Source organism: Lepisma saccharinum, chromosome 19 (genome assembly GCF_977018435.1).
Source record: "Lepisma saccharinum chromosome 19, izLepSacc3.1, whole genome shotgun sequence".
Classification (NCBI taxonomy): Eukaryota; Metazoa; Arthropoda; class Insecta; order Zygentoma; family Lepismatidae; genus Lepisma; species Lepisma saccharinum.
Window position 1 is genome coordinate 17,841,350 of NC_139247.1, and position 27,144 is coordinate 17,868,493.

Below are 27,144 nucleotides of genomic sequence, written 5' to 3' on the forward strand. Positions count from 1 at the left end.
GTCTGCTGTTTTACTTGTAATTATTTTTCTTCTTGTGTTGTGTATTTGACTATATTTTGTCCAAGTTCGTAGTATTTAGAATAATTGTTATTGACTTGTAGATGTACGGAGTAATAATTTTTTGCAAGATGCCCTATACTTTAGTCTGAACATTATTCTTAGTGTTCACTTTTGAAGCCTTAGTATTCTGGTAGTATTATTAATATAGAGGTAAAAGTAGTTATGTTCCCGGATATAGTCCGATAAATCAATTGATTGGAAAAGATCGATGAAAGATCAATTGATGATAAAGGGCAGTGGACAAGCAAGCATTGTTTGTATTTTGGTGGAAGGCCAGAAATGGGCGGGGTTTGAGATATGGGTGAGAGATTTGATTGGTTGTTTGGATGAGGAGATGATGACGTCATAGGTGTTTTGAGTTTTGATTGGTTGAAGAGTTTTTTGACCCCGGAACGGGAAATTCCCGAGCTTGATTTCAACAGGAAATTACTGAGTCGGTTGAATGATGATTAAAATGTTGTCTGAGAAAGGTGAAAGGTTATAGATAAGAGGTTGAGGTTTAGAAAATGTTGTGTGAATCACGTGAAAATCACGTGATAGGAAATTGTTGATTCGGGTCGATTCTGAGAATTTCCCGCCAAAATCACGTGAAAGTCACGTGACCGGAAATTCCCGGCTCGGGTTAATGTTCGAGTGAACAAGCAGATATTGTTATTATTTGGCAGGGTTCCAAAAATGTGTGGAGTTTGAGATAGAGATTAAAAGGGTATAGATAAGGATGGGGAATGTTTTACTGTTGTTTTTTATTTATTATGTTTGTTTCTCGGTACAGAGGTTGATTTAGGTTTTCGAATTTAATGACGCATTCAGTATAGAGGTCAACAACCTGTCTTTGAGAAGCCGGAAAAATGTTGCTGACTCATTTGATTCAAAGATCGTTGTATTAATTTAAGAATACAAAAAGTATTTATTTGGACATGTTTAAGGAAAATGACGTAATAGGAAGAAGGGTATATATATGTAGACGGTATAAAAAGAACGAGAGTGTGTCACAATGGCAGAGTATTACATAACGTTTCCGGAGAAAGCTCTGAATTTCTACGAGATAAGTTACGAAGAGTTTTGCGAAGTCATAGAATCCTGCGGCGATATCGATACCGATCGTGAGGCTGTACAGCGAGTGTTGAAACAGTTCCCGTTTATGTACGTAGCACTACGTGAAGCTCCATGGTGCGGATGTTACCTGTTCAATAGATCGGGAGAAGCAGTCCATCATTCCTGCGAGACGTTGAAGGAGATAGTGGAAAGAAAAAAGTTTACGGATGAGAGAACACGATTTCCCAGTCACAAATGTTCGTGTGAACTCATTCAGAGGAAGGATAAAGATGAGATTGCTGAAGCTTTAAAACAAAGAGTGAAAGAGTGGCTTGCCGTGTTAGTGAACAAAACTATTTTGTGGTGTACTACCTGCAACCGTTCTCTACTACGTAAATTAGAAGGACACCCCTGGAATAATAAATATCAGTTTTATTATCGGGTTTTGCGCGAATTAATAGACGAAGCATCGGCAGGGAGACCGGTCAACACTGATATAAAACGTGTACAGGCTATTCTCTTACGCATGACAGCGCACAAACGTATGGGTGCTAAAATTCGAAGTAGACTTCCTTAGGTGGACCATGAAGAAGCTGTCTCGATTAGTCACGTGATCCAAGAACGACATAATGCACAACGGAAAATCATCACTGAACTCTCAGATGGTGCGGGTAATAAAATCACAGCACCTAAGGATATACAAGGTAAAATATATGAGCACTTTAGTTTGATGTTTTCGCAGAAGCACCCGGACAACTCAAATTATGGTACAGTGGTGGATGCCGTGTCGGAGGTACTCTCAGATGAAGATAGAACTAAGTTGGATGCGGATTTCACAATCGAAGAAGTGTATAAAGCGGTGAAAGCGGCGAAGCCATTCTCCGCCCCTGGTGTTGATGGGCTTCCTACAAGTTTATTTCAAACTTTTTGGACGCTAATGGGACAGACCTTAACTGAGTGGGTCAATGCTGTCTTTCAGCAACAGAAAATGGGTAAAACTTCCCAGACCGGAATTATAGTATTAGTACCGAAATGCGCAAAGCCGACAGAAATTACTCATTATCGCCCCATTACTCTCTTGTGCTCAGACTATAAAATTTTCTCACGATGTATGCTTGCACGTTTAATGCCATACTCCACCAACTTGGTGGGTGATATGCAATATGTATGGTGGAAACAAAAACATTTATGCCGTGCTGCAAACGCTGCGTGAGATAGTTACTAATCATCACAATACAAAAAGTTCACAAGATGAAGCGATTTTAGCTCTGGATTTCGAACGTGCTTTTGACTCTTTGACCCATAACTATATGTTTCATGTGTTCCAAAAACTTGGAATACGCGGGACATTTCTCGCAGCGTTGCAGGGGCTTCATCACAATGCTGAATCGCGAATACAGATTAATGGTTTTTTTGACAAAATCGCTTCGCATAATGACAGGTGTCCGACAGGGAGATCCCCTATCAATGCTAGCGTTCTGTATTTCCCTAAGTCCCCTGCTTACTTCTTTGGAAGCACAGCTAAAAGGCATTACTATACTGTCGAAGTCTCTAAAAGTGTTAGCTTATGCGGACGATGTCAGCATCTTAGTTCAGGGTCACCTGTGGATGTCGATATGGTTCATAAATTAACGACGGCATTTGGCGTGCATTCAGGCCTCCACATTAATGTAAAAAAATCTTGTCTGATGTATTTAAATACCGACCCATCCAACACACCTGTACAACACTTCCCTGTTGTTAACACCTTAAAAATTCTTGGGGTAGTCTTTACGCCTTCTCTGCAACAAATGGTACACGTAAATTATGATAGAGTGATTGGGAGCGTTAAAGCAGTGTTGCAAATTAATAAGTTTCGAACTATTAGTTTGCAAGCACGTGTCACGTTTGTCAATGTATATGCACTGTCGAAAGTCTGGTTTGTAGCAAAAATAATTCCAATGCGTATGCTAGATGTAGCAAAACTGAAAAGTGGGTGAACTGGTTTGTGTGGAATGGGCAGTTGTTACGAGTTAAGCACGAGACCTTGTGTTTACATAATACAGGAGGAGGCTTGAATCTTGCACACGTGCGACATAAGAGCCAGGCGCTCCGCATTCAGGCGGACATCGAGACGATGATTCAGAGGCCGGATAGCATTACCAGTTACGTCCTTCGATACTGCTTGGCTCGTATACCGTTGGAGTCTCCCATAAACGTGACCTCAATTCCCCCAACGTCAGGTACCTCCGTGATACCTTAGTAGAGATCTGCTATGGCTTGTTACAAACTCCTACCCTGCCTGTTCCAGTGGTGTCGCAAATGTACAGAAGAATGCGTGTAGCGTCTCAACAGGCTGTTAAGATAGTTGCAAGACACCCGGAAGTTCGTTGGCCTGTGGTGTGGAAAAATATACACGCGAGGCACCTCCCAACAAGAATGCGATCGGCGTGGTTCGTTATAGTGCATCAAATACTGCTGACTCGAGTGAAACTCTATGATCTGCACATGGCAGATTCGTCATTATGTTTAATATGTAACGTGCCTGATAGTTTAGTGCATAAGCTCAGTGAATGCTTAATAACCGCTACGTCATGGAAATATGTTGCGAAACTCGTAAGTGTCATTTGTCGAACCAATGAGAAGAATATTACAATTGATCATCTTCTGTTTCCCAATTTTAATTATTTCCCTCACAAGAAACAGAACAGTGTATTGTGGTTACTGGGGCACTATGCTTGGTTTGCCGCTACTTATCAGCAACTTGACTTTCATGAACAATTTGTGCATTATTTAAGGCACACATTTCAAAATATGTCGGCAAACAAAAATAACAATTCATTGTGGTTGCGGTAAACGCGGTTTGAAATTACTTACGTGAAATTTAGAAGATTTCGTACTTCCGCGTTGCACAATTTAATGGTTCAATCCTATTAATTTCGAAGATCCACTGTCTTCATTCACAAAAGGGTACGGCGTTTGAAGCGGAGATGGTACCGCGTCACTACATTGTTTGTTCCCGGGCGGCGGTGGTTGCGATTTTTCCCGTTCGGCAGCACTGGCGCGCGCATCTTGGTTTGCGTCGTCTGCTTCCTGTTGTCCGGTGGCGTTGTCAGTTGGGGGATGGGGGGCTGGGCCGTGTTGTTCGGTAATGTGCCGTTCCTGTTCCCCGCGTGGCTGGAGGGGGGGTCGAGTATGTGCATAGCATCTTTTCTTTTTCAGGTCGGGGATCTTTCTGAGGACAGGGTGCCAAGTTGGGTGTGCTTGTCCATTGTCCAGGTTTAGTGCTGGTTTTTGCTGGATGATGGCATGGGTTTCTTTGATGGTGTTCTCTATGACAGAGCCGTTGGGTGAAGTATGGATACAGAGGAGATGGTGTGGTTAGTGGAGTGGAGGTGTTGGGAGAGGCCTGATTTAGGTGTGTCGTTTTTGGCATCTTTTACATGTTCGTTAATCCGTTCTTGGACGGTGCGGATGGTTCTGCCAATGTAGGTGTTGTGGCATTGGCATGTGGTCTTGTAGACACCGGGGGATGCAAGTTTGGGTAGGTAGTATCTCTTGAAGTTGGGTAGTGCTCTTCCGATTTGGGATATGGGTTTGTGTGCTACTCGGATGTTGAAGGGTTTGAGGGCCTTGGCAAATTTTCCAGATGTGGTGGGGTGGTAAGGAAAGGCGATCCATTTGGGTTTAGGATTTTGGTTCGGGTTATCTCTGTTTCTTGGGTGTCTGAACTGGGCTTCTGTTTTTGCGCACCACATGGAAAGTTGGCGCTCGGTGTAACCGTTGTTTAGGCCTATTTCCGTTACGCACGCTATTTCATCTTGCAGGTCATCTTCCGTGCAGCTGTGTGTGAAGGCTCTTCTGTAAAAGTTCATCCACACTCCAGCTTTCTGTTTTGGTGGGTGGTTGGATTTTGCATGGATATACTGGGTGCCCGAACCTGGTTTCCTGTATACGGATGTGACGAACTTGTCTTGGAGTCGTCGGATGCTGAGGTCGAGAAAGTTGAGGTGGCCATTTTGTTCCCTTTCAACGGTGAAGTTTATGTTGGGATGTATGTTATGGAGGGCAGTTAGGAGATGGGTTAGGTCCTCTTCCTGTTTGTAAATGACTATGGTGTCATCGGCATATCTTTTGTATCTTATATGAGCAAACTCTGGTTGGGTGAGAATTGACTTCTCGGCCACATGCAGCACTATGTTGGATAGGGGTGCAGAACGGTTGCCCATCGCTAGGCCCCCTGTCTGGTGGAAGAAACTGTCCTCGAACTGGAAATAACTGTGGGTGAGGCAGGCTTGTAGAAGGTTGCTGATTTCATCAGTTACAAATGGAGGCGTGCTATTGCTGAGTAGCCATGTTCTGGTGGAGTCAAGTGCAAGGCTGATCGGAATGGAGGAGTACATGTCCACTATGTCTACGCTGGCTAGTTTGCAGTTGTCGGCTTTGACAAAAGAGGTGACAAATTCTTTTGCTTCGAGGCTGTTTTTTAGACAGTAGGTGAATTTGTCATTGTGGGCGTTCAGTTTCTAGAGGAGCCATTTGGTCAGGTGGACAATTGGTTGATTGAAACCGTCCATTATGATTCTCAAGGGGGTTCCTGGTTTGTGAGTCTCTCTGTATCCATACTTCACCCAACCGGCTCTGTCATAGAGAACACCATCAAAGAAACCCATGCCATCATCCAGCAAAAACCAGCACTAAACCTGGACAATGGACAAGCACACCCAACTTGGCACCCTGTCCTCAGAAAGATCCCCGACCTGAAAAAGAAAAGATGCTATGCACATACTCGACCCCCCTCCAGCCACGCGGGGAACAGGAACGGCACATTACCGAACAACACGGCCCAGCCCCCCAACCACCAACTAACAACGCCACCGGACAACAGGAAGCAGACGACGCAAACCAAGATGCGCGCGCCAGTGCTGCCGAACGGGAAAAATCGCAACCACCGCCGCCCGGGAACAAACAATGTAGTGACGCGGTACCATCTCCGCTTCAAACGCCGTACCCTTTTGTGAATGAAGACAGTGGATCTTCGAAATTAATAGGATTGAACCATTAAATTGTGCAACGCGGAAGTACGAAATCTTCTAAATTTCACGTAAGTAATTTCAAACCGCGTTTACCGCAACCACCATGAATTCTACACCTTTCATACGGAAGGAAATGCGGGAATACGAGCGTAACATCAGGAAAATACAAACCCGACAAGCGGATATTGCATTCCTCAAGGCATGCAGGAACAGTGAAGTGACCCCGAAATTCCTCAAGTGGAAAACACCCGCCACCAGCTATAGTGTTAAAAAAGTCGTGTTCAATGCCGAGAAACGGGCAATGAGTGCAGTGATCAGTGATAAATATCGTGAAATAACATCACTTCAAAAAACATGTGCTTCCCTCCGTGACTACATACAACCGAGAATCAACCCCGACGACTGGAAAAAAGCCCAGCAAAACATCGACTTCATGCTAAAAACGTCGCAAAACAAGAAAACAGCGATCCTAACACAGAAACTGCAAATCCTTGGTGCCCAACCTCCGGCCCTCACCACCACACCAGTGAACCCCAACACTCCTGCCAGCACCATAATCAATCTCACCAACCTCACCGTGCCGACAGAATTCCACTCCCTCCTCCAACACGGTCTCAAATTCAACCTCCTAAATGACTCCCCCCCCTCCCTAGACTTAATCTGCTCTGCCGAAAAAACAGCGTTTGCAACGAAAACTAACCAAGATGCCGAGTGTGTACGCCTTACATGTGCTTCCATCATCCTCCGCCAACACGCCCAACCTACTAGCAAACATAAACCCACAGTGCACAATAAACTAAGGAACACAACACAGGAATTCCGAAAGTGGCTACAGGACAACAAATGTTGGTGCATAAAATCGGACAAGGGTAACCAATACGTTATAATGGAAAAAGGCCAATACAGTGACAAAATGCAAGCAAAATTAAACTCTGATGGCTACAAAAAGTTGAAACGTGACCCCACAAACAGATACAATACAGCCGTCCGCCGAGCCATAGATAACTGCGCCCTCCTTCAAGATAGTGAAAAGAAGAACTAAGGAACACACACCCCAGCCTTCCATGTGCATATGGCATACCAAAGACTCACAAACCAGGAACCCCCTTGAGAAACATAGTGGCCGGCTTCAATCAACCAAGTGTCCACCTGACCAAATGGCTCCTCCAGAAACTGACCGCTCACAATGACAAACTCACCTACTGTCTAAAAAACAGCCTCGAAGCAAAAGAATTTGTCACCTCTTTTGTCAAAGCCGACAACTGCAAACTAGCCAGCATAGACATAGTGGACATGTACTCCTCCATTCCGATCAGCCTTGCACTTGACTCCACCAGAACATGGCTACTCAGCAATAGCACGCCTCCATTTGTAACTGATGAAATCTGCAACCTTCTACAAGCCTGCCTCACCCACAACTATTTCCAGTTCGAGGACAGTTTCTTCCACCAGACAGGGGGCCTAGCGATGGGCAACCTTTCTGCACCCCTATCCAACATAGTGCTGCATGTGGCCGAGAAGTCAATTCTCACCCAACCAGAGTTTGCTCATATAAGATACAAAAGATATGCCGATGACACCATAGTCATTTACAAACAGGAAGAGGACCTAACCCATCTCCTAACTGCCCTCCATAACATACATCCCAACATAAACTTCACCGTTGAAAGGGAACAAAATGGCCACCTCAACTTTCTCGACCTCAGCATCCGACGACTCCAAGACAAGTTCGTCACATCCGTATACAGGAAACCAGGTTCGGGCACCCAGTATATCCATGCAAAATCCAACCACCCACCAAAACAGAAAGCTGGAGTGTGGATGAACTTTTACAGAAGAGCCTTCACACACAGCTGCACGGAAGATGACCTGCAAGATGAAATAGCGTGCGTAACGGAAATAGGCCTAAACAACGGTTACACCGAGCGCCAACTTTCCATGTGGTGCGCAAAAACAGAAGCCCAGTTCAGACACCCAAGAAACAGAGATAACCCGAACCAAAATCCTAAACCCAAATGGATCGCCTTTCCTTACCACCCCACCACATCTGGAAAATTTGCCAAGGCCCTCAAACCCTTCAACATCCGAGTAGCACACAAACCCATATCCCAAATCGGAAGAGCACTACCCAACTTCAAGAGATACTACCTACCCAAACTTGCATCCCCCGGTGTCTACAAGACCACATGCCAATGCCACAACACCTACATTGGCAGAACCATCCGCACCGTCCAAGAACGGATTAACGAACATGTAAAAGATGCCAAAAACGACACACCTAAATCAGGCCTCTCCCAACACCTCCACTCCACTAACCACACCATCTCCTCTGTATCCATACTTCACCCAACCGGCTCTGTCATAGAGAACACCATCAAAGAAACCCATGCCATCATCCAGCAAAAACCAGCACTAAACCTGGACAATGGACAAGCACACCCAACTTGGCACCCTGTCCTCAGAAAGATCCCCGACCTGAAAAAGAAAAGATGCTATGCACATACTCGACCCCCCTCCAGCCACGCGGGGAACAGGAACGGCACATTACCGAACAACACGGCCCAGCCCCCCATCCCCAACTGACAACGCCACCGGACAACAGGAAGCAGACGACGCAAACCAAGATGCGCGCGCCAGTGCTGCCGAACGGGAAAAATCGCAACCACCGCCGCCCGGGAACAAACAATGTAGTGACGCGGTACCATCTCCGCTTCAAACGCCGTACCCTTTTGTGAATGAAGACAGTGGATCTTCGAAATTAATAGGATTGAACCATTAAATTGTGCAACGCGGAAGTACGAAATCTTCTAAATTTCACGTAAGTAATTTCAAACCGCGTTTACCGCAACCACAATGAATTGTTATTTTTGTTTGCCGACATATTTTGAAATGTGTGCCTTAAATAATGCACAAATTGTTCATGAAAGTCAAGTTGCTGATAAGTAGCGGCAAACCAAGCATAGTGCCCCAGTAACCACAATACACTGTTCTGTTTCTTGTGAGGGAAATAATTAAAATTGGGAAACAGAAGATGATCAATTGTAATATTCTTCTCATTGGTTCGACAAATGACACTTACGAGTTTCGCAACATATTTCCATGACGTAGCGGTTATTAAGCATTCACTGAGCTTATGCACTAAACTATCAGGCACGTTACATATTAAACATAATGACGAATCTGCCATGTGCAGATCATAGAGTTTCACTCGAGTCAGCAGTATTTGATGCACTATAACGAACCACGCCGATCGCATTCTTGTTGGGAGGTGCCTCGCGTGTATATTTTTCCACACCACAGGCCAACGAACTTCCGGGTGTCTTGCAACTATCTTAACAGCCTGTTGAGACGCTACACGCATTCTTCTGTACATTTGCGACACCACTGGAACAGGCAGGGTAGGAGTTTGTAACAAGCCATAGCAGATCTCTACTAAGGTATCACGGAGGTACCTGACGTTGGGGGGAATTGAGGTCACGTTTATGGGAGACTCCAACGGTATACGAGCCAAGCAGTATCGAAGGACGTAACTGGTAATGCTATCCGGCCTCTGAATCATCGTCTCGATGTCCGCCTGAATGCGGAGCGCCTGGCTCTTATGTCGCACGTGTGCAAGATTCAAGCCTCCTCCTGTATTATGTAAACACAAGGTCTCGTGCTTAACTCGTAACAACTGCCCATTCCACACAAACCAGTTCACCGCACTTTTCAGTTTTGCTACATCTAGCATACGCATTGGAATTATTTTTGCTACAAACCAGACTTTCGACAGTGCATATACATTGACAAACGTGACACGTGCTTGCAAACTAATAGTTCGAAACTTATTAATTTGCAACACTGCTTTAACGCTCCCAATCACTCTATCATAATTTACGTGTACCATTTGTTGCAGAGAAGGCGTAAAGACTACCCCAAGAATTTTTAAGGTGTTAACAACAGGGAAGTGTTGTACAGGTGTGTTGGATGGGTCGGTATTTAAATACATCAGACAAGATTTTTTTACATTAATGTGGAGGCCTGAATGCACGCCAAATGCCGTCGTTAATTTATGAACCATATCGACATCCACAGGTGACCCTGAACTAAGATGCTGACATCGTCCGCATAAGCTAACACTTTTAGAGACTTCGACAGTATAGTAATGCCTTTTAGCTGTGCTTCCAAAGAAGTAAGCAGGGGACTTAGGGAAATACAGAACGCTAGCATTGATAGGGGATCTCCCTGTCGGACACCTGTCATTATGCGAAGCGATTTTGTCAAAAAAACCATTAATCTGTATTCGCGATTCAGCATTGTGATGAAGCCCCTGCAACGCTGCGAGAAATGTCCCGCGTATTCCAAGTTTTTGGAACACATGAAACATATAGTTATGGGTCAAAGAGTCAAAAGCACGTTCGAAATCCAGAGCTAAAATCGCTTCATCTTGTGAACTTTTTGTATTGTGATGATTAGTAACTATCTCACGCAGCGTTTGCAGCACGGCATAAATGTTTTTGTTTCCACCATACATATTGCATATCACCCACCAAGTTGGTGGAGTATGGCATTAAACGTGCAAGCATACATCGTGAGAAAATTTTATAGTCTGAGCACAAGAGAGTAATGGGGCGATAATGAGTAATTTCTGTCGGCTTTGCGCATTTCGGTACTAATACTATAATTCCGGTCTGGGAAGTTTTACCCATTTTCTGTTGCTGAAAGACAGCATTGACCCACTCAGTTAAGGTCTGTCCCATTAGCGTCCAAAAAGTTTGAAATAAACTTGTAGGAAGCCCATCAACACCAGGGGCGGAGAATGGCTTCGCCGCTTTCACCGCTTTATACACTTCTTCGATTGTGAAATCCGCATCCAACTTAGTTCTATCTTCATCTGAGAGTACCTCCGACACGGCATCCACCACTGTACCATAATTTGAGTTGTCCGGGTGCTTCTGCGAAAACATCAAACTAAAGTGCTCATATATTTTACCTTGTATATCCTTAGGTGCTGTGATTTTATTACCCGCACCATCTGAGAGTTCAGTGATGATTTTCCGTTGTGCATTATGTCGTTCTTGGATCACGTGACTAATCGAGACAGCTTCTTCATGGTCCACCTAAGGAAGTCTACTTCGAATTTTAGCACCCATACGTTTGTGCGCTGTCATGCGTAAGAGAATAGCCTGTACACGTTTTATATCAGTGTTGACCGGTCTCCCTGCCGATGCTTCGTCTATTAATTCGCGCAAAACCCGATAATAAAACTGATATTTATTATTCCAGGGGTGTCCTTCTAATTTACGTAGTAGAGAACGGTTGCAGGTAGTACACCACAAAATAGTTTTGTTCACTAACACGGCAAGCCACTCTTTCACTCTTTGTTTTAAAGCTTCAGCAATCTCATCTTTATCCTTCCTCTGAATGAGTTCACACGAACATTTGTGACTGGGAAATCGTGTTCTCTCATCCGTAAACTTTTTTCTTTCCACTATCTCCTTCAACGTCTCGCAGGAATGATGGACTGCTTCTCCCGATCTATTGAACAGGTAACATCCGCACCATGGAGCTTCACGTAGTGCTACGTACATAAACGGGAACTGTTTCAACACTCGCTGTACAGCCTCACGATCGGTATCGATATCGCCGCAGGATTCTATGACTTCCCAAAACTCTTCGTAACTTATCTCGTAGAAATTCAGAGCTTTCTCCGGAAACGTTATGTAATACTCTGCCATTGTGACACACTCTCGTTCTTTTTATACCGTCTACATATATATACCCTTCTTCCTATTACGTCATTTTCCTTAAACATGTCCAAATAAATACTTTTTGTATTCTTAAATTAATACAACGATCTTTGAATCAAATGAGTCAGCAACATTTTTCCGGCTTCTCAAAGACAGGTTGTTGACCTCTATACTGAATGCGTCATTAAATTCGAAAACCTAAATCAACCTCTGTACCGAGAAACAAACATAATAAATAAAAAACAACAGTAAAACATTCCCCATCCTTATCTATACCCTTTTAATCTCTATCTCAAACTCCACACATTTTTGGAACCCTGCCAAATAATAACAATATCTGCTTGTTCACTCGAACATTAACCCGAGCCGGGAATTTCCGGTCACGTGACTTTCACGTGATTTTGGCGGGAAATTCTCAGAATCGACCCGAATCAACAATTTCCTATCACGTGATTTTCACGTGATTCACACAACATTTTCTAAACCTCAACCTCTTATCTATAACCTTTCACCTTTCTCAGACAACATTTTAATCATCATTCAACCGACTCAGTAATTTCCTGTTGAAATCAAGCTCGGGAATTTCCCGTTCCGGGGTCAAAAAACTCTTCAACCAATCAAAACTCAAAACACCTATGACGTCATCATCTCCTCATCCAAACAACCAATCAAATCTCTCACCCATATCTCAAACCCCGCCCATTTCTGGCCTTCCACCAAAATACAAACAATGCTTGCTTGTCCACTGCCCTTTATCATCAATTGATCTTTCATCGATCTTTTCCAATCAATTGATTTATCGGACTATATCCGGGAACATAACTACTTTTACCTCTATATTAATAATACTACCAGAATACTAAGGCTTCAAAAGTGAACACTAAGAATAATGTTCAGACTAAAGTATAGGGCATCTTGCAAAAAATTATTACTCCGTACATCTACAAGTCAATAACAATTATTCTAAATACTACGAACTTGGACAAAATATAGTCAAATACACAACACAAGAAGAAAAATAATTACAAGTAAAACAGCAGACACTCAATATCTCAAAACAATCAGGTAAACATATTCTACAACAAACTGCCTCATAACATAAAACTGTTAAGTCCCCAAAACATATACAAATACAATCAATAAAAACTACTTGAAATGGGAAAACTGTCTACAGTCTCAGAGAGTTGATGAAATAACAGCAAAACTTAGAAGCCTGCACAGTCAATAGTGCTCAGTTTGCATACAGTTCACATGCAAACTCTCATGAAAAAGTTCAAAACAGTCTCCCAGCTCAGTTCTCATCTATACTTGGACAACAAAATCCTGCAACAAATTCTCAGAAATCCTACCTTTCTTACCCTTGCTTGAATAGCTAAAGTGCAATCTTCATACTAAATTTTGAAAAAAGGCATATCTATGTACATAAAAGTGTGTACACATGTGTTTGTCTGCGTGTACTCTTAGATAAATTGATAGAAAAGCAATATAGTTATAAATCAAAGACTATACCTAATAATATTAATTTCAAAATAAGCTGATAGAAAAAGATATAATAACTACAGTATACGTTTTTAATAGAAAAAGATATAATAACTACAGTATACGTTTTTAATTTTTGTTAATTACAAAAAATGAAAGTTAAATACAGTAAATAAACTTGGTCCCTTACATTGAAAAAGGAACATAAATTGAAAGTATTTGAAAATAATATCCTTAGGAAAATATTTGGGCCTAAAACAGATGAGGAGACAGATGAGTGGAGAAGGTTACATAATTTAGAAGTACATAATTTGTATTCATGTCCAGATATTTTTAGAATGATTAAATCAAGAAGACTTAGGTGTGTAGATCATGTGGTACGAATGGGAGAGGAAAGAAGAGTATACAGGATTCTTGTTGAGAAACCTGATGGAAAAAAACCAATAGGAAGACCAAAACAAAGATGGAGGGATAATGTAGAGATGGACCTAAAGGAAATTGGTAGGGAAGGAAAGGAGTATATAGATCTTGCTCAGGACAGGGACAGATGAAAGGCATGTGTTGCTGCAGCCATGAACATTCGGGTTTAAAAAGGCTAGAGAGTTAGTTAGTTATACATTAAATAAGCATACTATTTGGATTGTAAGTAGAGAATATAACAAATGTACAATGCATTGTGCGAAAACTATGTCAACTTTGCATTATAAGCAGAAAATTAAACCAGTTTGCCTTAGAAATACATTTTAAGAATAGCCCAAAATAGCATGCGTAATAGAAAATTAAGAAAACTTTCTGATGCATAAAAGTACTGACTAGTGCTGAGTGAATCAATTACTGTAAAATATTATTCTCTGATTCAAGTAATTTAACTGTAAACATTATCTTTTGTGTGTAAAATATAATTGTTAGTTGCGCTGATAAGTGCAAATATTAACTTTATACGCCTTCATACACTCTAAATAACATAACTTTGATATATAAATTAGTAACAATTTGTTAAAAATTAAGTTAAACTGTAGAATTGTTTTCTTAAATAAATATAAAGTAGTAAAAATACTAAACAAATAATTCCTTATTTTCCTATTTAAAGGATGCCAAACAGTGTAAACCAGTTGTTAGTGGCTAAATAACATAAAATTTGAAGGCAGTAACAATATTTTTTAAAAAATACTGTTTTTTACCTAATTTGTGAATTAAATACTAGTACATTTTGTCAAATTATAAATAAAATATACCTATTTCTTTGGTATTTGTACTAAAGTGAAGAAAATGTTACTAAAACTTGGCTAGTACAGTAAATCTGAGAGTTTTAGCTTTATTTGTCCGTAACTGGATATAATTGTAACTTGTTAATCTCGTCAAACACAATCTTTGCCTCAATTTTGGAAGCTAGCTGAACTTTAGCGTTTCGAATTACATATAGTGAAGGCCTCTATAGTGGAAAAATACACCCAGTCTGTAAAAATTTGGAAATGTTGTCTCCTTGTCTGTCGAACCAGACCAAGAGTGTTCTCAAATGTTTCAATATATTTGTTAACATAACTAACTTTTCAAAAAAAGAATACCTTGTGCCCAGATAGTTGGTATAGTGTTAGGCTTTTAACCTATCTGTCCAGGGTTCGAGTCCCTGTCTGGGCGATTACAATTTTTAAATTTTGTCATCGGATCTTGCGCAGAATGGATATAAAATATGTTTACAGTCTAACAGATTATTATTTATCTTAAAATTTTGCAATTAAGCTTTTAAGTTTCTCAAATATCAGCATCTTTAGCTAACAGTACAGCATAACCATTATTATTATGATAGAAAAGTTCTGGTGGTAGAACCTACACCTACTGTAATATCTCTGTGGTATTAACTTACATGCAGCCCATAACTTTTGGGACTGTTTCTCCTCCGTTACATTTCCTCGCCATTTACCCTTAGCGTCGCGATTAGCCTCAGAAGCAAAAAAAGCGAAATCTTATATTTGTTTTTTTATATCTCTGAAACCACCTATACTATAGAACTACATTTAATGAATTTTGCAGTCCTCCTGTTTGATCTGTTAAATAATCCAGTCAATAAAAATATACTTACATAGAAAAATCTGTTTTTCAGATACTTTAATCGGGTAATCTGCTTTTGCGTACTTCCTCAGAAATATACACAATCATAGTTCTTTATAAATTTAGCACCTGATATAGAATAAGTCGAAGTCTAGTTAGAGTTGGCCTGTAAGTACTTCTGGTACATGTAGTTACTTGAAAAAGCAAATATTGGGTGTATAAAAGATAGCATTCTTGTGAAACAGTAAAAATCAACCTCATTTCCTCGTAATATTAGCTGTAAATGCTTCTTGAAGATTAACAAAGCTCTGGCGTCTGGTCCTACGTCACCTACAATCCTTTGTAAGGTTCGTGTTGTCCTATAAATTGTCGATATACATACTAAGTCCCTAGTTACAGCCTAAGCTTTAAGTTTCAATCTGAGGATTTCAGTGTTCAGATAGTGATTGTAGCCTCGTATAATAAACCAAATGGAAATAACCCAAGTGTTGATGCACCCAAAACACCAGTAATACTTCAAAAATACCTTGAAAAAGGCTATAAGGCTAAATTATTCTTCTAGCATAGAAAAAAGTTTAGCAAATGGACCTATGGTTCATATAGTCAGTCGTCTGTGAACTTCGTCTTGTCCTGTGAATTGTCAATATATTGATAAATGGTTATATTTAAAAAAGAAAATAAACAATGTTGGTAAGCGTCCAGTTGTGGACCCCTCGGTAAAAGGATTTCAGTCTTTATAGACACAATAATTTTTGTTACACTAAAAATTTGGCAAATAGTCGAAATGTTAAACATTTCGTGTACTTTATCCAGTAAGCCTTAGCTAGAAATACAATAACAGCGTTACAGGCATTAAAATTAAGCAAGCTTAGATATTCTAGTGGCCCATAATAAGTATCAAATATCCTTTAAAATACTCTGACAAATAGTTGTGGGTTATCTGAGATCAAAATTTTCAAGCCCTCTATCCTGCAAAAATAGGCTCTACAATTCACTAAGCCTCAAAATAATATTAGGGTACATAAAATAAAAAAGCAGATGAAGGAAGAGTGGTGCTGATCTCATCGCATCATCTCCAAAATAGCAAAAACAAAAATATACAGAGCCCTATCTGATATATTTAGAAAACTTTTACCTAGTACAACAGTAACAAAATACTCAAAAAACTCTAAAATAAACAAACTTTCGTTGTTATTTGAGTAATAATAAGCCTAAACTTGTAAAATAAAAGGGTAGAACTTGCCAAAACATACTTTTGCATCCAAAATATAATTGAAAACTCTTTCTTGAATAGACTAAGAGGTCTTACTTTGGTAAAATAAGCATAAAATTGAAAAATAAAGGGTAAAACTTGACGAAACACACTTCGTGTGTACAAAATTTAATTCAAAACACATTTGAATTGTGTTATTTGAGTAAACGTGGAGAATAATCCTGTAAATTTGGAAAAAAATCTCTCTCTCTCTCTCTCTCTCTCTCTGTGTGTGTGTATGTGTGTGTGTGTGTGTCTGTGTAAGTGTGTGTGTGTCCAAAATGTAATAAAAAACACGTTCAAATCGTGTTATTTGAGTAAATATTAGAATATAGTTGTGAAATAAACAGATAAAAGTTGAGAACACACACTTTGTGTGTCGAAAATATACCTAAAACTCTTTCCTGAATAGTATAAATAGTGTTATTTAGGTAAAAATAGGTATAAAATTTTAAAATAATAAGTTAAAAAGTTGTAAAAATATCTTTGTGAGTCCAAAATTTAATAAAAAATGTTGCCTGAACAGCTGAAATTGTGTTATTTGAGTAATAATAAGCCTAATAAACATATAGAAGTTGAGAACAAACACTTAGTGTGTCGAAAATGTAACTAAATGTCTTTCCTGAACAGATTGAATTGTGTTATTTTGGTAAAAATAAGCCTAAACTTGTGAAATAAACAGATAAAAGTTGAGAACACACACTTTGTGTGACGAAAATATAACTAAAAATCTTTCCTGAATAGTATAAATAGTGTTATTTAGGTTAAAAATAGGTACAAATTTGTAAAATAATAAGTTAAAAAGTTGTAAAAATATCTTTGAGTCCAAAATTTAATAAAAAATGTTGCCTGAATAGTATAAATAGTGTTATTTTGGTAAAAAATTAACATAAAGTTGTAAAATAATAAGTTAAAAGTTTAGAAAATGTCTTTTTGTGAGTCCAAAATTTAATAAAAAATGTTGCCTGAACAGCTGAAATTGTGTTATTTGAGTAATAATAAGCCTAATAAACAGATAGAAGTTGAGAACACACACTTAGTGTGTCGAAAATGTAACTAAAAGTCTTTCCTGAATAGTACAAATAGTGTTATTTTTGTAAAAAATTAATATCAAGTTGTAAAATAATAAGTTAAAAGTTGAAAAATTGTCTTTGTGAGTCCAAGATTTAATAAAAAATATTGCCTGAATAGTATAAATTGTGTTATTTTGGTAAAAAATTAACATAAAATTGTAAAATAATAAGTTAAAAGTTGACTAAGCGCACTTTATGTATCGAAAATGTAACTAAAAATGTTGCCTGAATAGTATAAATAGTGTTATTTTGGTAAAAAATTAACATAAAATTGTAAAATAATAAATTAAAAAGTTGTAAAAATATCTTTGAGTCCAAAATTTAATAAAAAATGTTGCCTGAATAGTATAAATAGTGTTATTTTGGTAAAAATTAAAATAAAGTTGTAAAATAATAAGCTAAAATTTTAGAAAATGTCTTTTTGTGAGTCCAAAATTTAATAAAAAATGTTGCCTGAACAGCTGAAATTGTGTTATTTGAGTAATAATAAGCCTAATAAACAGATAGAAGTTGAGAACACACACTTAGTGTGTCGAAAATGTAACTAAAAGTCTTTCCTGAATAGTACAAATAGTGTTATTTTTGTAAAAATAAGGATAAGCTGTGAAAATGTTTGACATAAAGTCAAAGTTTGGTAAAAAAAATAATCTCAAAATTAAGTTAAATAGCACACAGTAACATACATTTACTACCTAAATCAATAATCAAAGGGTCCTAGGTTCGTTACCCCGTGATAAAAGCAAATGGTGAAAACTGTAGGCCCCGTCCCTGATAGCTCTCCCTTCTTCATAGTACAGATTAAAAAAACCCTGCGCTAAAGCGTCCTGTGCCTTGGGGCAACCCTGAGCGGAATATTAATTGGCGGCGGAAACCAGTTCTACAAGCGACGCATAGCTTCAGAGATTTGACCCTTGCTGCGCATTCCAGAAATCCTTTGTTGTCTGGTTGAATCCCTCCCCTGCCCTACAGTATTGCATAGCTTTCCCCTGTTATTGCGTACTGGTTAACCTTGGAAAAACCGGTTCTGAAAATCTACCGACGCGTTCTCTGATTGGTGAATCAGGTTCCTTCTTTGTTCTGACGTCATTTGACCTTGAACGCACACTCCCCCAAATTCCTTTCTCCTCTACCTGCGCAGAGTTCACAGTCTCCTGTCTGGCATCTCGTACCATCGTCTTTCATAACATAATAACATGCATTATTACATAGTACTAATTAATAACGTTGCATATTGCGGGTTCGAGTACCAGGACCGTCCCAAATCGTAATTGGACCTGTACCTACAGCAATTACCACCGTTCATAGCGGTTCATAAACCATAAACTTTTATTTTCAATACTATAAACATTAATTAATAACATTTTATACATTACATACTTTGCAGTAATGAATATAAAACCATATGCATAGCGTTTAGTACCTCTAATTACCTGCTATATACATATTTTTCATGAAATAAATAATTATATATTCATAAAAGTTATAAACATGCAAATACATAAATGTAAAGTACTCTAAGTACGTGCAAATAAGTTCTAAGTACAGCAAATTAATTAAAACCCGTGCAAATTAGTTCTAATTACGTGCAAATTAAAGACCACCCACGAAGAAAACATCCACTAGCGCGTTCCACATCTACTATGGAAACATCACGACATCGGAACGGGTGATATCGACACTCTTTTTCCACTTGAAATTGGACACGTTGCGACATTCTTTTGTCTTGCGCCGTGAGATAGGACCCTGTCGCACTGGTAGGAGTCGACATGTGCACTGTAGATAGCGTGCAGTGCGGTTGATACTGAATCATGTCGGAGATGACAGTGTTTCAAGGAGAGCAAATTGTTGGTGCCTGCCTTGCAGGGGCCTCTGTTACCAAAGTAGCCATGTTATTTGGCGTATAGAGAGGGACTCTATCCAAAATCATGACAACATAATAGTGTGTCCGGAAAGACATCATCAGATAAACAGTTGCATGGAAGAAAATGTAGACTGCGTGACAGAGACAGACGGACACTAAGAAGGATTGTGACCATAGTTTGCTTGAAGAATGGTGCAAGATCCCATTATCCACCATCCAGGACTTGTTTTTGTCTATTCCTCGGAGACTGCAGGCCGTTTTGGAAGCTAAAGGTGGTCCTGCACCTTATCAGCTACAGCATACAGGCGGTCAGGGGCGTGATGCTGATCACATCACCCCCACTCATGACCGGATCAAGAAAGTGTGGGGCGTTACCCCCACACCCCTATACGCCTTCATGGCGTGGTGGTAAGCACAGGGGAGCACTTCTGGTGGAACTGTATTTTGTTTGTAAAAGAATTAAATACAAATGACGTATTAAGTACAAAAATGTGTTGAATTTAATTGTACAGGGTGGCTCAAAAAGTCACTTAACACCCTCGGTACTAGGTCACTGCAGCGCGCAACATGGAAATGGTGATGACCAATCGTTATCAGGCCAAAGGGGAACCAAATTGACGCCACCCGCACGGTCGGCGGCCATCTTGATGTCAGCCATCTTGAATTCAACTTAAGAATTTTAAATGGGAAGGGGGTGATATGATATATCAAATCAGACTAGAATTTCACGAGAAATGAAATGGTGAAGGTTTTTTCGAAGTATCTTTTACCAGTAAAAAGTCATGACTGAATTCTTGTACCAATTTGCTCCTTTTCGAGGTGTTAGAAAAATGCCTTAAAATTTGTTTAGAGCATCGGCAATGCGTCGAGATCAAAGTGATGTCTAGGGAGAGAAGTTCGCATGCCATTGCATACGGTTTTAATCGGATACATCCACGAAGAGCTGCGCATTATGAATGGTTGTCGCAAACGATTTACAGTGTGACGCTTCCATAGAATTAAAAGTCCTTCACAGTGACAAGACTCATGTTTATGTCCATAAGGAAGTTCATAAACAGAATATGCGACCCTTGTCATCTGATAACTAACTATGGACAGAAACTGCTTCACAACGTTCCCATAGTGTTCTGGTGTTCATACATATTATACAACGTCACGTGCATAAAGTTGTGGTGTAAATACAAAGACCATAAGTAAAGCAGAAATTTCTAGTGCCTATTTCGCTTAATCGTGCCTAAAATGCCTATTCTGCCATTTTTGCTTATTTCAGCTTTGTTATGCGCCTTTGGCTTTCCCTATGTAGAATGTAAGCCTTCGTTGACGTTGAACTGACTGAAAGCCTCAATCGGGGTAAGCAAACTGGACAACCTGTTGGTGACTCATCAGTCATCACCGTGGACATAACGACACCTACCGCCTAACTACCCTTTCTTTTTTCCACCTGAAATCTTGTAGCAGTCAATCCCTACTCATTTGCTTTGTTGTGTGTGTGTGTGTGTGAAAGGAAGTAGTCAGTTATCTGTGGAGATATCATGTTCATATGTTTAAAAATGCCAAAAGCACAAGACTGCCAGATGTGTATTATTTTAAAAATGGATTTCTGCAAAAGTTTGTTTAACCAGCGACGGAAAATTTGATTTTTGTTATTCAGCATCGCTTTTCTTCCACTTTTGGCTAATCGCGAGGATTCGGATGAGGGATGACATTACATTTATGAAGGAACACTCGCAAAGAACATCAATGCCCAGGCCAGGATTCGAACCTGGAACCCCTGCTGTGCTATCCACTTCCCCACGGAGATCGGCCCCACTGACAGAAAAGTAATTTTCTGTCAAGCTTGTGTTAAATTACTATACAAATAAATATTCTATCACACATACACATACCTATATAGTTTTACAAAATATCCTTGTTCAAAACTCAGGTTCTCTGTACGTGATTTTAGGCTCCTCTGAAAATATTTTTCTACCTATCGCGTTATTAGGAAACAAGAATAAATGGTGAACAATGCACACCGAGATGAACCCTCTTGCATTGCCTCAGTTCTGAATGAAACAATGCTAAGTTATGTGAAAAACTTAGTGTAGTGCCTTTGTGTTGCATAAGTCAAACGATGATATTTATTCTAAAATGTAATGCCATACAAATTAACAACTCACGTATTGGTGTAATGTGCGCATTCAGCGCAATGAGTAACGCCAGTTCATTTATTCAGATACATTTTATTGGGAACATTTACAATTTATTTTAATGGTGCAATTTTTTTTCATAACTTGCAAACATTTGGGCATGAAACTGGTGGAATTTACGTAAAAATGGCAAAGGTAATAGTGGCAACGGAAAAAGTGGCAAATTGAAAATGGCAAGCGGATAAAATGGCAACGATAAAAATGGTGGGAATAAAATTGGCAAATAAAATTATTATGAGTTTACTTGAAAATTTAGAAATTTCTCGCATTTCACAGTTTGAAATTAAAATTTAATATAATGGTATATTTTTGCAGATATATTTACAAGAAGTATAACTTGCACATGTAGCTCAATATCGGACACACTGGACGGAGTAGAAGTAAGCCTGAAATCTTCTTCATTAAGTTTTAGCCTAATGTACGAATTTCCATTGATTGATTTTGTTTATTTTACTTAAATTTTCTTGGATGATCGCGAAGATGAGGATGTGTGATGATTAGGGTGCGGATTTATAGGCAATAAAAACCTCTGAACTAGGCAGGCAATAGGCACCAAAATTATGCAAATAGGCACTTAAAAAGGGGCTATAAAATATGCAACTAAAATAAAAATACATTAAAATAGGCATTTTTTTACTTCCAATGCACATGCATACTGTATTAGCATTCCAGTTTACATATAAAAGTGCGCTAACAATTCACAAATTTCAGAGAATCATCAGTTAAAGTAATTCTCGCAGAAATAACTCGAGCTAACGATTGGTACGTGAATAATTGTTCTGAAGTGATGAAAAAACGATTTGCACCATTTTAACAAAAAAAATATTTTAAAGGAGGTTCCCATTAAACTTTCTCCGAAGAAATGAATTTCTGTTACCCACTGTACTAATTGCGCACATATGTTTCACAAACAATTGACAATAGTTTGAATCAAATCATCATTTGCAGGGAAGCTAGGATAACACAACCTGGTTAATTTATTTATTTGAATGTATTTTACTTGCACTTTTTGCACGAGTAGATGAGCTGTTCATCTGTGTATGCGCATAACATTTTAGAATAAATAATATCGTTTGACTTAGTGTCAGTGCTCGAAGTGAGTCGGGGGGTGTAAGGGGTACCTTCCACGTAGGCGCCCAAAAGTCAACCTCACTTTCACGTAGTGCACCCTGGACTAAAGACTAAGGAGGCTCTGGCGACTGGCACTATGGCCAGTATAATTTTGTGTGTGTTGTCCTGTTCTTTGTCCTTGTGTGTGCTGAGTGCCCGTTTGTGACGGGAGCAAAATAGCCTAAGTGCTGACGCTCCCAAAATTTTAAATTCAAATTCAAAAATTCGAAGTGAGTCGACATGCGAGCGGATGGCATCCTCACAACTAGCGCCAAGACACGCTATTAGTGTAATTCTCCATATTCAACACAAAGCCACTAAACGAAGTTTGTCACATAACATAGCATTGTTACATTTAGAACTGAGGTAATGTAAGCTGAAGGCTCGTGACAGTGTGCATTGTTCACCATTTATTCTTGTTCCCAAACAACACGAGAGGTAGAAAAACATTTTCTGAGGAGTAGAAATTTATACGTGAGCAGCTCAGAGTTTTGAACAAGTTCAATTCATATGTACGTAGTACCTAGGTAGCTACATGTGATATTTCCCATGTGAAAGAAAATGTTTATTTGGAAGTAATTTAACAGTTCAAGATGTCTGCTTCATACAAGCTTGAGAGAAAGTTACTTTTCCGTGTGGGGACGACCTCCGTGGCGGAGTTGTTAGTACAACAAGGCTACAACTCAGGGGTCCCGGGTTGGAATCCCGGCCTGTGCATGGGTGTTCCTTGTGAGCAGTGTCGTGCCCAGGATTTTCGATAGGGAGGAGTTATGTATATTTTTTCTTGGTAGTCAGCCCTCATTTTGTCATATTTTCCTACCTTTGACGTTCTTTTTTTTTAGGAATACTGGGCGAAAGGGGGGTTATAACCCCCATCAAGCCCCCCTTGTGCACGCCACTGCTTCTGAGTGTCTCTTCATCAGTTTCATCATATCACTCATCCTCATCGATGCGATTAGCCAAACGTGGAGAAAAGCGGCGCTAAATAACAAAAATTAAGTTTTGAGCCGTAAAACAACCTTCTGCATCAATCCATTTTTGATTAATACACTTCTGACTGCCTTGTGCTTTGGCATTTTTAAACATATGAACACGATATCTCCACACATAACTGCCTATCTCCTATCACACGCTCAACAAAGCAGATGAGTACTGGTTGACACCAGAGGCTTTCTGGTGGAAAAAAGGAAGTAGTGGGTTCAAATTTGGCGAATACCATATTTCAGTCAGTTCAATGTAACCAATGGCTTACCTTCTTCAATGTAGGGAAAGCCAAAGACGCATAAAACAAACTGAAGTTATCAAAAAAGGCAGAATAGGCATGTTTAGGCACGATTAAGCAAACTAGACACTAACCCTCAAAATAGGCATTTATACGCACTAAATGCGTTTTCGGACTATAAACACCATGAAACGAACTTTAAACATTAAAGCCTATTTTTTTCTGCAAAAGGAATAAAGAAGGCAAATAAGCAAAAATCCGCACCCTAGTGATGATATTTTAAAACTGAAGAAGGGACACTCACAAAGAACACCTATCCACTCACAAAGAACACCTATCCAGGCCAGGATTCCAACCCGAGACCTGTGCCATCGTAGCGCGCAGTGCTAACTACTCCGCCGCGGAGTAGTTCTCTTAGAAGAAGATGAAAAACGGTTGTAGCAGCAATACCGACCTAGTTTAACTTTAATGTGGTGATATGTGATGACAGTGTGGCAGCGGGTGGGATGATCTGTGAAAATGTTGCTAACTCGGGGAAACCATGCCCCCTCACTTCGAGCACTGCTTATCCTCTTTTCTTTAAAGTGATAGGTAGAAAAAAAAAACTGGCCTGTATACGTTTTCTGAGTAGCCGAAAATCACGTAACCAGCTGATAGTTTTAAACAAGGCCATTACATAAAATTACATATTTTTCCCATGTGGGAAATAAATATTAATCTGTCTTTTGATTTTAGGGTGTTTTTGAAGTACTTATTTTTCTTTACTTTTGTGCCCATATGTCTGCCTATTTGAGGGCTTTTTAGTGCTTTTAAATCCGCACCCTCATTGTTAGACATTATACACGTACACATTAATATCTACTGTTTTCCGGGCTCGGTTTAAAAACTGAAAAGTGGAGTTTGATCTTTCCAATTTCCCTTCAATTATGTCCATGGAATGATAACTACCAATTTTATTGTATTGTCTTCACACATGCATATTTCTCAACACTTATCCCTTAATAATCAAGTAATGTAATTTTATCATAAATCGATTGTGTTTTAAATAAAAATGAGAACTTAGCAATATTCCAGTGGTTTCGAGGCCAAATATGTGACGCATACATAAAACATAAAAAGTTTCACTGTCAAACGGGTGGAAAGCAAAGTAACAAGAGGAGAAGAAATAACGAATCCTGGTGTGTATTACAGTACCAAGTTTAGTTTTAAGGAACATTTGTATCCACTATGTCGTAAACCAAGGGTACGAAAAATTCTGTTTTTGTCAGATGTCGTGGATAAGATCTGACAAGCGTAAAAATATTAGAAGTTGTTGATTGATGTGATGAATAAAGATAGAACTCTAAAAGTAGTCTGCCAATGTTTTCGACATTGTGAAACAAAACATTCCAATCGTATATTTCTTTAACTTTCCTATTATTTTTTTGGCACTTGACAATTAATTAATTAAATATTTCCTCAATTATAGTATCAGTTACATTTCTTATATATATATATATATATATATATATATATATATATATGTGTGTGTGTGTATATATATATATATCTGTGTGTGTGTGTGTGTGTGTGTGTGTGTGTATTTGCATGCATTCTTTTACAACATACTTGTTTCTCTTAACATATTGCCCTCTCACCCCACATCAGTCCTTTTTATTCCTCTTCTTATCTATGTTCCTCGTTCATTAATTTACTTGTTGTTGCTATTCCCTCATACTACCCAGGTCTTGTGAAATATATGCCGTCAAATATTTCTCAGTGTTCACATTATGTATAGATACGTATGTAGACAGAGGCAAAGGAATTGAGAATGGGAAAGAAATAATTTAATAATTCCCATTCAGTATCGATGCCTCATATGTAAACAGGTAGGAGCAAGCGAGTACTCGACTGTTTCCCCTATTGACAATGACGTTACTGTAACCACATTCGTTAAAAGAACAGCATTCATATCATGACGATCAGATTTCCATTTACCTGGTAGAGGTTAAATCAACAAATTTTCTTGACGGAAAATAAACTAAACTAAATGTTTGGTAATTGCAACGTTGTGTTCTCTTAAAATCGAGACGAATTACATGGGATGTAGGCAGCAGTAGCATATGATATTCGTAGTATCTTTGCCATAACCCACTCTGTTAAACGCAGGAAGGAACCATGTGATTATTTATTAATCGAAACACTTACCGTGTATTATGACGGATTTCTTCCGAAAAAAATTGAAGTGAAATAGTTTTTTTGTGGAGAGAAAATTAAATGAAAAGCTTCATGTGCCCAGATATGGGTTTTTCTTTGTGTTCCCTCGCCTATTCCTTATTCATGTATCATTATCGTTGCTATTCTAGAGAAGTATAATTGGAACGTGAAGAAACCAAAATACGATTTGATTGATTGATTGATTTGCTTTATTGTACTCCGCTTTTGTGCCAATTTTGGCTAATTGCGAAGATGGGATGCGTGATGAGATGATATGATGAAATTAATGAATGGTGACTCACAAACATTCATGCACAGGCTGACAGTCGAACCCGGGACCCCTTGCGTCGTAACGCGATGTGCTAACCACTCCGCATCAGGGGCCGGTTCAAAATAAGAAGAAAAAGAAGCAATGTACATTGCCCATCAACAAGGTAGTAATATTTTATATTCGCTATCAAGGGATGTAGTTTGTTAGACGTAAACTTTATGCTCAAATAAGCTATTATCTACTGCACCTACAATTACAATGGGAGAAGTACTAAATTGTACACCATCTAGAAGTGGAATCTTTGGATTCCACTTATCCTCTTAAATTACGCATAAAGAGGGTAGAAGTCGGTGCTAAAGTATTTGTTTCGTCAAACGATTTGAAATATCTTTTCAACACGTTCAATTTCACATTAGCTAATAATGGAAAACAATCACACAAACTGTATTTTTGAATGGCAGAAAATGCACGATAAATACATTCCGATTATAATTCTTTTCGTACACATGACTTGTATAACTTTCATGTACATCATATTTGTACACATATGCAACATGGAGCGACATAAAATAAGAAAATACATATGCAACATGCTGCCACTAA

The 27,144-nt window shown here is 39.1% G+C and overlaps 1 protein-coding gene across 1 annotated transcript; it reads left to right on the forward strand.

Moving 5' to 3' along the window:
- The first annotated feature begins 6,213 nt into the window (after positions 1–6,213).
- On the forward strand, positions 6,214–7,152 carry LOC146002952 (uncharacterized). The gene has a single exon (XM_083141111.1). The coding sequence runs from the start codon at positions 6,214–6,216 to the stop codon at positions 7,150–7,152; it is 939 nt and encodes a 312-aa protein (XP_082997237.1).
- The last annotated feature ends 19,992 nt before the right edge of the window (positions 7,153–27,144 follow it).